The sequence below is a fragment of the Zophobas morio genome, unplaced genomic scaffold (assembly GCF_036711695.1).
Source record: "Zophobas morio isolate AGI-343-1 ecotype UQ-CSIRO unplaced genomic scaffold, CSIRO_AGI_Zmor_V1 ptg000047l, whole genome shotgun sequence".
NCBI lineage: Eukaryota > Metazoa > Arthropoda > Insecta > Coleoptera > Tenebrionidae > Zophobas > Zophobas morio.
Window position 1 is genome coordinate 286,005 of NW_026972152.1, and position 11,750 is coordinate 297,754.

General features: G+C 36.1%; 3 protein-coding genes and 1 long non-coding RNA gene across 6 annotated transcripts; 2 read left to right on the forward strand and 2 right to left on the reverse strand.

Moving 5' to 3' along the window:
- The first annotated feature begins 496 nt into the window (after positions 1–496).
- Positions 497–1,382, forward strand: LOC135142487 (uncharacterized). The gene is made up of 5 exons (XM_064074206.1): positions 497–625; positions 789–857; positions 969–1,096; positions 1,149–1,271; positions 1,321–1,382. The coding sequence occupies exons 1-5, from the start codon at positions 551–553 to the stop codon at positions 1,343–1,345; spliced, it is 420 nt and encodes a 139-aa protein (XP_063930276.1). The 5' UTR covers positions 497–550; the 3' UTR covers positions 1,346–1,382.
- Positions 1,383–2,167: 785 nt separating this feature from the next.
- On the reverse strand, positions 2,168–2,602 carry LOC135142458 (uncharacterized). Its single transcript, XR_010282535.1, has 3 exons — positions 2,583–2,602; positions 2,417–2,467; positions 2,168–2,220 (listed from the first exon to the last, which is right to left on the reverse strand). It is a non-coding gene; the product is annotated as an uncharacterized LOC135142458 (long non-coding RNA).
- A 2,465-nt stretch (positions 2,603–5,067) lies between these two features.
- On the forward strand, positions 5,068–9,067 carry LOC135142455 (DNA replication licensing factor mcm7-like). Of its 3 annotated transcripts, XM_064074154.1 has the most exons (20): positions 5,068–5,145; positions 5,235–5,302; positions 5,393–5,452; positions 5,648–5,761; positions 6,342–6,445; positions 6,503–6,554; positions 6,609–6,737; positions 6,793–6,933; positions 6,983–7,085; positions 7,133–7,294; positions 7,347–7,545; positions 7,598–7,708; positions 7,767–7,921; positions 7,979–8,078; positions 8,129–8,266; positions 8,322–8,431; positions 8,495–8,556; positions 8,613–8,719; positions 8,773–8,853; positions 8,909–9,067. In XM_064074154.1, exons 1-20 carry the CDS (start codon positions 5,103–5,105, stop codon positions 9,042–9,044), a joined length of 2,175 nt encoding a protein of 724 aa, XP_063930224.1. In that variant the 5' UTR covers positions 5,068–5,102; the 3' UTR covers positions 9,045–9,067. The 3 variants fall into 3 exon arrangements, with proteins under 3 accessions (XP_063930224.1, XP_063930226.1, XP_063930225.1); XM_064074156.1 differs by lacking the exons at positions 5,068–5,145; positions 5,235–5,302; positions 5,393–5,452 and adding an exon at positions 6,123–6,222 and having other exon boundaries at positions 5,687–5,761; XM_064074155.1 differs by lacking the exons at positions 5,068–5,145; positions 5,235–5,302; positions 5,393–5,452 and having other exon boundaries at positions 5,687–5,761; positions 6,123–6,445.
- Positions 9,068–9,295: 228 nt separating this feature from the next.
- Positions 9,296–10,722, reverse strand: LOC135142483 (protein TEX261-like). Its single transcript, XM_064074202.1, has 6 exons — positions 10,534–10,722; positions 10,314–10,393; positions 10,095–10,251; positions 9,610–9,798; positions 9,413–9,483; positions 9,296–9,358 (listed from the first exon to the last, which is right to left on the reverse strand). Exons 1-6 carry the CDS (start codon positions 10,598–10,600, stop codon positions 9,326–9,328), a joined length of 597 nt encoding a protein of 198 aa, XP_063930272.1. The 5' UTR covers positions 10,601–10,722; the 3' UTR covers positions 9,296–9,325.
- Between the last annotated feature and the right edge of the window lie 1,028 nt (positions 10,723–11,750).

Consider the following 11,750-nt stretch of genomic DNA (forward strand, 5'->3'; position numbering starts at 1 on the left):
CTTCTTTGCTCCACGCTAACGAACCGATCAAAGTCAAACACAGCTTTTGAAATCGCCTAAATTACCTGCAAGTTGTTGCAAGGAAAGGGCGTCTGAAGCAAATACCTCCTCCGCACATTGGTGCACGGCTATTCGTTATAACCTCTCGAAGGGTAAATAAAAAATCTTCTGACCCCTCTAGGGGGCGTTCTACTATTAGGCGTACTGGGAAATCTCTATTTTTAGTGAGCTATACTATCTACTCTAGTGACCAAAGTATAATAAAGATTAACCTGTTCAAAAACTATATATTATATAATTTATTAATTTCACTAGCCCAGCGACGCTACTTAACGTATGAAGAAAGGCCATCCTCAACAAACAACGTGACAGAAGAAAAAGTTCTTTTGAGCCGTGCCACTGGCTAGCTTATATACATAATTCACTATTTAGCCCTTACTAAGTTATATCCACTTACTAACTACAAATCTAACAAGCTTACTAAAGGGAATTTGTTATTAGGCTTCGGCGCTGACTTGTCTTTTGCTTTTATACGGGACTTTTGGTTAACATGGTCGGTGAAGCTGGTTTATTCTTGTTTGCTGCCCTGGTAGCAGTGGTGTCGCTATTTACCATGATATATTTTGTGAGTGTTATTTTTTTTATTACTTTTTATTAAACTCTAGCATAATTCTTGTTACTTATTAACTTTTATAAGGTCCTATCCTCTTTTATATTAAAAGTTCTTAGCTTAAACATGTTTTACATTACATTAAAACACTTTGTTGTATTGGTACTCCATATGGTAGATTATAAAGCTAACGGATTTGGAAGATTATGGGGGGAATTTGTTAAGTGTTTGTGAAACTTTGGATAAGGTTTATTTATTTTATAAGTGTTATATTTATCTAAAACAAAGTCTTAGTTACTTTAACTTCCTATATGGTAAACCTCTCTTTTTTTTTTTACTTTTTTTTTAATTGCTTTAGCTAGTGCTGCCGGAGTACGGCCTGCACGCCTTTTTGACTTTTCTCTTCTTCCTTTATCGTGACTGGTTCCCGTTACTAGCTAATAGCATTCTTGTCGGCTACAATGTGGTAACCTTGCTTAAACTAAGGTTTAATTTTTGCTCTTGCTTTTCTGGAGTTTTGTAATTGAACTTTTGTCAGACAGCAAAACCGAAAGAAACTTTTTAATCCAACTTCCATATTTGGCGAAATTCCTCGCTTAAAGAGTGAATGTTTCGTTAAAATGGCTTTATATATGCTCTCCTTTTTTTACTATATTTATAGGTATTAATATTTTGTTTTTATACACCTTTTTTCTATTATTATTATCTAGAATGGTCTTTGCGTTGGTTGAGTAAGAGGTCTTTTCGGACTATATTATACTTTTATTTAAAGGCGTTAGAGAATTTTTATATAAAAAACTTAAGAAGCTATAATAAAATCGTTGAATGCCTAACTTTTTGCAAGCAGCTTAACCCTTAATTCCAGCGCTCTCTTATTTGTTCTAGAGAAAGGCATTCTGCAAATATAATTGAGTAAATGAAAATTTCGGAAGGCGTAGTTATAAGTTTACAAAGCCATAAGTATCTATTCGATTCTTATAACCGAAATAACTTATGGTGCATTAGATTAGTTAATTCTCTGTTAATACTACCAAGGTTACTTTATTCTGTTTGGTAAACAATTTTGTCTAAATTAAATAATATCTGTAAGTTTTTTTACATCCTGATTCTTGGAGACCTTACGTGGCGAGACTGGTCCTAAATTAAATAACCTTGCATCTTATAACCGAAAGAGGTCATTGCACTGTTAATACGACCTCAAGTACTACGTCACCACCTTTTTCATTAAAATAAATAGTTGGCGCGGGGTCTTCTTAATTTGATTTATTTTGAAAGGACAAGCCAAGCTTTGTTGGTCTTTGCTAGATGATATGAGTTTAAAGAATGTTTTTTAACTATGCTTCACGTTTAGAAAAGATAAGGTTTAAGAATAAATAAAATTTGTAGAATACTATATTAAAGCCCAACCTAAAAGAGGTCGCACTAGAAGAGTGCTTCAGGATGTTTATTTCAATATATTTTGATAAACAAAAATCTTGTTATTAACAGGAGACAACCCGTTCTTCCTAATGTGGTTCATCATTATAATAAAAACCGTCAACTTTGATAAAAATCTTACTGCTACTAGGAAAAAACCTCTAGAAATAAGTGGATGACCAAAGTTAGATGCCCTGAATTTTAATAATTAGAGAAAAAAGATATAAATCGTAAGATAGATGGGTTATAATAAGTAAACTTAAGCTAAAGGGAATATTTACACAAGTTAACGAAGAATAAGTGACACAGACCCCTGAAAAGATGACTTTTTTAATGTATATCAATCTATACTTATTGTACAGGAAGTTAAAAGTAATGCAGTTTAGTTACAAAATTCTGTTATGCACTTAGAGATATAGCCTAGATAGTTTATCAGCAAACCTAATTTATATAGGAAAAATAGATATAAAAAAATTACATATTTCAAATTAATTTTAATCAATGATAAACTGTTCAACGCTAGCATAAATCCCGGATTAATCAAATCTTAACTAACTTTTAGTTTTAACAGTGGCACTCGAAGACCTTTAACCGCTTAATCCCTACTTCCTTCCTCGAGGAAGGTGTGGCACAGGTTCCAACAGCGTGCGCCCCCGAAGGACTGAAAAAAAAAAGAGCACATGCCGCTCGGACTCCCGCCATCCGGTCTAGTGGGAAGGAAAATCAATAAAACCTACCACCGGGAGAGGGGTAGGACTGTATACAGGAACCCGTATGCCACCTAACACCAGCTAGCAAAATGCCGGCGAATCCCCCGACAACGAGCCCCCCCCAACCCGGGGGAGGAGTTGTTCTAGTCCTTTTTTTTTTCTTTCACTAAATTTCAACTCAATTTTAGGTATATATATATAAGGTTTACTAAATCCTTTTCTTTTTTAATATTTTTGGTCTTCCGTATAATTTTGCTTTAACCCTTTTAGTTTATTTTATTTATTAAGTATATTTAATTATAATATTTTATTTGTTTTTTCTTATAAAAAAATCTCAATATAATGAATAGATCACGTTTAGTCGACACTTAAGCTTAACACAGTTATACAGAAATAGTTATTACACTATTCAATCGCATAAAGGGGCCTACTTTCCTTCTGGTTGACGGGCAATGTAGTCACTAAACTAAAACAAGTTCGAGTACCCCTCTTTCGTTTAATTAAATATTTTAGTTGGAGGGATTATCTTGAAGTGTTATGATACTGTCACTGACTATCCCCTCCAAGAAATTCATTCTTTGCATTACTAAAAAACTAATTAACAAGATGTTAGCTTAATATACTTTGTTTTTAATGAGCATCGCGGCAGGTTGGCGGTAGTGCTTGACCCAAAAGAAACGAATGCCCTCACCAGAATAGAGTATTCAGTTTATTTATTATGTTAAACTCTTCTGCTGAGATTTCAAGCTGTCAATCTTCTCTTAATATCGTTTTGTGAGGGGAGCAGAGTGATATTTTTGTTACAAGTTTGAAATAGCGCTAGCTTTTCTTTTTACATTGTGTTGAGTTCAGCCTTGGTCTCTTGAGATAATTATAAGCCTCTCTTTCCTTGACCTTCGGGCACCACATCGGAAAGAGATTTGCTAATCTTAACTTATATTGGGACAGAAAAAGCTTTGAGCGCTGTTTGGCACGCGAAATGTATAATAGAATCCTTTGCTTTGATGGCGACGCTATACTCCTTAAGGAGTTTAGTCCACTCATGAAGACGTTCGCCATACACGTCGTCCATCAGCTTTTTCAGGACCGGCAGTTCCATAATTCCAAGGTATTGAGGTAAGAAAAGAATTGTTAGTCTTCAAATTAATAAAACACTATCACTCAGTGTCTCGAAAATACTCAATACTCAACAATCATTTTTCAAAAAATAATAATATATGCGAACTACTTAGTTCTATTGAAAAAAGTTTCGCTGAGATCCTCCGGAGGGTTTTAAATATTGAGAGGCTGACCTCCTCAATAACAGGGTTTTGAAACCACTTATATACTGGTTTTTGTAGTTTCTTCTTTTCCCTGAGAAATGCAGGACTTTATTTATCTTAGAATGTTCTCGAATATTCTCCAGTGGATTGATGTCACCATGTGACGTTAAGATAGAGGTTGGGAACTTTGTTAGAAATAAATTATTATCGAACAAAATCAGAACAGAAATAACGAAATCAAAGCGGGTGTTTCCACAAACAGAGCCTTACTAAGTCTCAATTCTTCAAGTTGTTTTGTTATATAACATTAAGTTTTATTAAATTGTAAAATTATTTAAAACAGATAATGAGCGTCTTATAGTTAGGAACAAACTAAAAAATTTTAAAATGATAATATTGCGTGTAATCTCGGTTACAAGTCCCACGTTTTAATAATAAAAAAACGATTATATGCTCTATACACATTAGTTTATAGCAAGCGCCTTAAGTTTTTTTGCTATTATTTCAATGGTCATGTTACGCCTGAAAGACTGGAAAAGGGCATGACTGTTATTTGCAAAGAAAAGAACGCAATTTTGTTTAATAGTCTAATTTTCAAGCTCTACTATAGCTAAAGGTATTCGCAATTCAACCCACTACAAAAAACTTTAGTTACCTGGTTAAGAGTAGGTCTTCCTTTAATTGAGATTTCTTCTTTTGATAATGGTTTAGGCCAAGTAATGAGCCTTTAGAAGATGAAGACGATTTTCGCTACTGTTACTTCAAAGTTCTTAAGCCCTGAGAACTAATATATTGTAGGCAATGTCATATCAAATAAGGTAATAACGTATACCGCAGGCTATAAGATATTATAATATAGAGTTATTAGAGACTTAAAAACAATAATTTAATTGATAAATTTACCACTTCCTGGCAACACAAACCACATATTCTTAAAAAAAAAATGAACGTCGCGCGCGAGCCATCATCCACCAGAAGCTGAGGCGTATAACCCTACAAATGACTTTGTAACAGCACAGGATACATGACTAAGTGGTCTTGGATTAACTCTGTTTATTAAATTTTTATGCTTTCTGTTTTCCCAGCTGCGCTTTTGTTACAGTCATGAACTCTGCTCCTAAGACCAATAATTATGAAGTCATAGTTGGTGCGTTATCTCTTAAAATAGTATACCCTGTTGTAATATTTCAATGTCGTTAACGTGAATGCCAAATTTTTTTAATATTAATAATACAGAAAACGTTAAAAATTTTTTAAAAACTTATCAGAATGAAGCTCTTCAAAAAGTTTACTACGAACAAATTGTATAAAACTCTATTTTACCGTGTGCTTACAGATCATCCTTAAAACTAACAATCCAATTATTTATTTATTTCACTTTAAATCCTCTTTAGATAGAGATTGCCACACGTCAGAGAGAAATAATTGTTATTGATCTTGAGGATCTAATTAAAGTACTATCACTGCTTCCTTTATACTTTCCTTACTTTTTCTAAAAATATTTTTATTATTTATTGAAACCTCACACTTTTTTTATTATAACTTAGCTGCTTTGTTTTACACAGGCATGAAATTTTACATCTAAGTGTTATATACATGTGTACTTATATTTATAAAAAGTTTAAAATTCGGTCTATATTTACTTTTAGGATTCTTCTTTGGGTGAACTTTGGGTAAAAAATATGAAAGCGAATGTTTTGCGTTATAGGAATGCTTTTTACGACGCAGTGGATTGTATAATTGAAGAGATGAACATTTCGGAAGTATATACTTTTAGTTATGATACATTCATTTTTATAGTTTTTCCGACTTTTCTGTTGTTAACCTTCTGTTTTACTTTTTAGTTTAATTCTTGGACGAGTAGTTCTTCTGCATTACGTATTACATATGAAACTTTACTTAAATTTAGCTAGTTTGTTATTATATTACAACTATTTTATATTCACTACAAAATTGGGTTGTGGTATCGTAGTTGATCTCAGCTTTTCCTATGTATGAGCTTATTAATTTACTAACAGACATGATGGTACAATATATAGCTGTTTTTCGTAGTAGACCTCCGCACCCCTCCCCCATTCTATTTGCCATAACGGCGCTATTGTATGACACTTATTCACTTTTGAGGAATGAGACGCGTCTCTCCGGGGGGCCACCATGGCTGGCTGTTAACCTGTAAAGATAAGTTCTTTGGAGCTGTGTCAAAGCGTAGCGTAGCGCATTCATTGTACGCCCATTATTCTTGGACAGTATACTTAATGTTTATTAGAGCGTTATGTATAGGGATAAGCCTAAGTTACTTGTATCTCTTTTCGTTTCTTGTCTTTTGTTTGGATTTTTTGCTAGACGGGAAACGCCGTAAGATCCGTGGATGATATGTTTCTTCTTCACCGGCGCCAGTTTGCTGCTGTGCATAACCAAACTTTGTTGCCTTCGTTGATGCGGAGATAGTAAGCATCTGTTCCACTGCTGCGGCGCTTTATTGAAAATAAACTCTACGTGTACAGCGAAGTTGTTGTGAAGGCTCCCCTCTCCCAAAGAGAACTTTCAGTCCGGGAGGTCCGTATTCCAATTGTATGCTATTCGCCAGTACATAGACGCTCTACTGTCAAGCTCCATGGTAACGATATCGGCTCTTTGGTGAAAGTGAAGGCAATGGTTACACGCGTTTCTGAAGTAAAACCGAGGATGACAGTGGCCACTTATATATGCATGCAGTGCAACGGTGAGACCTTTCAGGAGGTTAGGACTTTATTTGGCTCTCCATCAACTCCATTACGAACTCCCCACAACCAAGGTCCTCTCTCCCCAGTTCATGCCACTTTCCACGTGTTTGAACCAGGAGTGCTTGAGAGCAAACAGAAGTGGTGCTAAACTAGTGATGCAAACAAGGGGATCTAAGTTTGTAAAGTTCCAAGAAATTCGTATACAAGAACTGGTATATAGAAGAGCCATATACCCATCCCTTACTTTACGCTATATGTGAGGCCTGCCACGTCCCTGTGGGCCACACGCCGAGAACGTTGAGTCTTCACGCACGCGGGTTCTCCACTAGAAAAACTAACCCTGGCGATGTCGTTGCAATAACTGGTCATTCCTCAATTTGGCGCTGACGCAAAAACGTTACGCCTCTTTAGGATGTTATTTGCCGATCATTGAGTCTGGATTTGCGTCCTTGCGCTCTGGCTTGCTCGCTACCACTTATATCGAGGCCTTTGACATCCTCCCCGACAAAACAATGGATGGGTCCTTCAAGTTATCTGCCTCAGCTCAGCAGGAACTGACCCTCCTTACACGAGGTGTAATATTTGCTATATGTAATCACGTTTACTGAGCAATCTCTACGCATAGAACCTGAAGAAAATTACACGAGGTTGTCGCAGTCTTTAGCACCCGAAATCTTTGGCCTTGAAGACGTTAAAAAGGCTCTTGTCCTTATGCTAGTGGGCGGCGTGGGGAAAGACGATTCTTCTTCTCAGCTGAAAGTCCGAGGAGATATTAACATCTGTCTAATGGGCGATCCGGGAGTTGCCAAATCTCAGCTTTTGAAGTAAACTTCTTTAAGCGTTTACCGCCGTCTTAGTTGTTGGCATGCTCAAAAGGTATCTCTGCGGAGTGGTTCCGCGCGGTATCTACACCACAGGAAAAGGAAGCTCGGGAGTTGGCTTGACGGCTTCTGTTCAGAAGGACCCATTAACCGAGGACCTTGTTTTAGGAACTAATAATCTTATGCTTTACCACCCGTCACCTTCCGTATTTTCGACCCGTTGCAGAGGGGGGCGCTCTGGTGTTAGCTGACAAGGGTGTTTGCGCCATCGACGAATTCGACAAGATGGACGACACGGACAGAACGTCTATCTATGAAGTGATGGAGCAACAAACCATATCAATAGCTAAAGCAGGAATAACCACAACTCTCAATGCCCGTATATTAATAGTTTTTTGGGACTACTTGTATATATTGAGCTCCGTAAACTTTTTAGGCACATCCATACTGGCCGCGGCCAATCCCGTGTTTGGTCGGTACGACCACCAGAAGTCTCTTACTGAAAATATTAATCTTCCGGCCGCCCTGCTGTCAAGGTTTAAGTGGTGCTTTCGACTCCCCTTGTCAATACTCACATTGAGTACAGGTTCGATCTTCTCTTCTTGCTATTGGACCGACCTTCCCTAGAGGATGACATGCGTCTTGCTGAGCACGTGACGCATGTGCACCAGCACAACCGGCATCCTGATATCGGCTTTCCCTTACTTTCCATGGAAGCTATTAGGTGAGCAAGTCATCTCTCTCACCGACAGCGAAGGGGCTAACTGTAGTGCGGTTAGAGCATTTGCCTCTATGGCAAAGTCATTTACGCCCGCTCTGCCGCCAGACGTTTCTGACTATATTGTCGATATGTACGCTGATATGCGCCGCCGCTCTCTTCAGCTGGATGGTTAGTTAGCCTATCGTATATATTGACCCTGTACTTTGTAACTTGTTCTACGTGTCACTGCAGTCACTGAAATAAAAGTCACCCCGAGGACGCTGCTCTCTATTATTCGTCTCTGCACAGCTTTGGTGAAAAAACCTAGTATTTTCTAACGGTTTACGGAAAGTTATAATATTTGTTGCAGGCTCGAGTCCGCCTCTCCACTGAAGTAGAAATTTCGGATGTTGATGAAGCGATTCGGTTGATAAACGCAGCCGGTGTATCATTGAAGGCAGAAAAGCATGACAGATAGTACGTTGTTGCGGGCAGTTAATGAGTTTGTTACATCTCAAACCTCTTAACAGTGAAAGAAGAAAGCACTACAAAGACTACATCTATGCGATTATCCAGTCCATTATAAACGCATCTCCCAATGGCATTATTAGGTGACTTCTTTGACGCTCTGTGCGCCGATTCTTCAGTAAGAATGCGACTTTCCAGCTATGAGCGTGCCAGGCGTTCGGTGCTGAACAGGGGCTACAGCCAGCGTCAGTTCGAAGCGACCATCAATGCATACCAGGAGACAAGCATCTTTATGGTGGACGATGCCCGCACGGTTATCAAGTGTATCAGCTAGACGCCTCCACTTGTAGTTAATAAAAGTAAAGTATGTTTCAAGTACAGCTATTTTACATTAGCAAGAGAGATAAGAGGAGCTGTGAGCATTATGCAGACCAGCAGCCTCCAAGGTGCGCGGTAAAGTAAAGGTCCTTGTAAGTCTAGAGGCTAATCACGTTCGGAATATTGGAAAAATACTTGTAGTGTATCATGAGAATGTCTTTATAGTTCAACGTAAAAGAAAGAAATTTTATTAAAGCATCTTTTCCCCCCTATTAATTTAAAGACGAGATCGTCGATTCAGTTAGCTTTAAAGCCACGAAGAGGTAAAATCTACGAGCTTTTCGTAAATTTATATGTCAATGATACTTTAAACTGAAAATTTACTTCATCTCTCCTTTTCTTAATAAATCTCATCAAAAAAAAACTACTTTTGTTCTTAGACGGGTAATCCTCCGCTGTGGTTATTAAGATTAGCAGAATATAATTTATAATAACAATAGCGCCAAAAATAAGTTGGCTAAGAAAAACGAAATAAACGAAAACAAAGCGTTGAACTTTGATAGTTATGAAGTTTTATACACCGTTTAAAGCATCAAAGGTATGGAATTTGCTAGTAGGCAGCCTGTTGTCAAAAGTCTGCAAGGATATGACCAAAGCGAAAGGAACAGCCAGCGAACAGACTACAAAGTAGGCAAAGACTTCAGAGTTGGTGTAGTGACGATTGATACTAAAATACTTCCAAGCGGAATACTGGTGCCATAAAGTCGTTCCTTCATAGTAAAGTGTGAGTAAAGAATCAGAAAAGAAGGTATCGCTATTACACTATATAAACTGTAAAAACAAGCTGGACAGAATATTTATGCCCACCTTATTAAAAAAATATTTGTACTTGCAAAATTATAAAATTCCTGAATACGACTCGGTTTAATAAGATCAAGTTGTAACAAATATTTATTGAAAAATACTAAATTCCACTATTTCAAATAATTTGGCTTACATTGTTAACAGTAGCTTTTTATTACGTAAAAAAAAAGGTTTATTATAAGCGTTAAAAGCGATGCATTACCTATACTTAACAAAAAGGAAAAAGATCGAAATCTTATAAAAGGAAAATTTCTTATCAACAGAAAGTAAGCGATGTTGGCAGAAAAACTGGACACGACGAGATTAAGAAGCGGAAATCCTTCTAGCACCCATAACCCTACATTATTTATAACTGAAACCTATAAGCAACATAAAGAGGTAAAAGTTTAAGAATGTGTAAACGCAATATCGGTTGGATTACAAGTATAAGTATCTCAATAAAACGTTTTGTTGTCTCTGGATATTCTTCGGAAAACTCAGCTAAGTAAAGTAAGGTACAACCTAAAAGCAGAAACTTATATATAACATCAAGCTAATTTAAGTAGCAAAAATTTTTAAGAGAACAACTAAGTTGAGACTTAATATAAAATGTTATTAAGTTATATATAAGTAACTCCTATAATGATTAGGCATACAGATACCTACAGCGATTAATAAAGCTCCAGTCAAGTACACTGTGTAAAAGGCATATAGTACAGACAAAAACATATTACTTTCGATACTTCGATAAAAACTCAATCGTTTCCTACTGTTAGAAAAGTGTGCTAGTGAAATATCAGTGCAATCTATATTTTTAGCCGCAGCTGTACAGTTACATAGTGTTAAAAAGATGGTTATGCGCGTAAGGATAGGAAAAGCCCTTAACTCAAACGTATAGTGAAGATTTTAAGCACCTTATCAATTAAACCAAGGGGATATGTCCAAAATTAGTAAAACGTTTAAAAAATCAGTAGAAACTGTTGACGTACACGTAGAATCGTGTAAAGACACTGAGACAAGATAAAGGAATAACTATTACTTATAGTTTACAGGTTATCTGTATACTTGCTGTAACTTTACAATTTCAGCTTTTTTATTATAATAAGTTATTTATATTCTGTAGTTTAAACATTGAATCACGTAATTGTGGCGTTATATACTGTCTCTTTAGGTGTTTATTTATTGTAGAATTAATTTCACAACTTAGAAATTAAAAAAAAGTCGAATTTTATTATAGAAGCCTTCAAGTATTTTAAAAACTGTGGGTGAAAGGAATTGATTCAAACATATAAAATACATATCTAGTAAGAATAAGGTGCTTGCGAATTATCGCCAAGACCCGTTGACGTTAGTTTGGGCCTGAAATCAAGTAAAATTTAGCTTTATTAATGTAAGTAAAAATAAGTATGTCTTTATTAAGCGAAAGCACGAGAATCGATATCATGTAGGGAGAAAAAAAAATAATAATAATTAGGTGAGTGCTTGCACCGTAGGCCCTTATTCGAGGAATTCGTTAAGTATGAATTATGCTACTTTTCGAAGCATTTAGTTGTCGATAAAGAAAAATAACTCTCATATTAATCTTGGATAGATACTTATTCTTACTATGTGTATCGGTTTTCTCCTCCTAAAAGTTATAGAGGGGCGTTAAAAATATCTTTAAATGTTTAAGCGGATGGTCTTTAAGAATATAACAGTTGACAAAAAAAATTCTATTATTGAAAGGTATCTCTCTTTTTCTGGGCGAAAAAGGTGTTAAAGCTCGCTTTGTAAAAACGAATTATCCCCAAAGTAATAAATGCTGAATAGGGTTCAATAAAATTCTTTTTCAAAATGCATGCGCTAACTAGTACTTCAAGTAACTTACAATTTTAAAGAA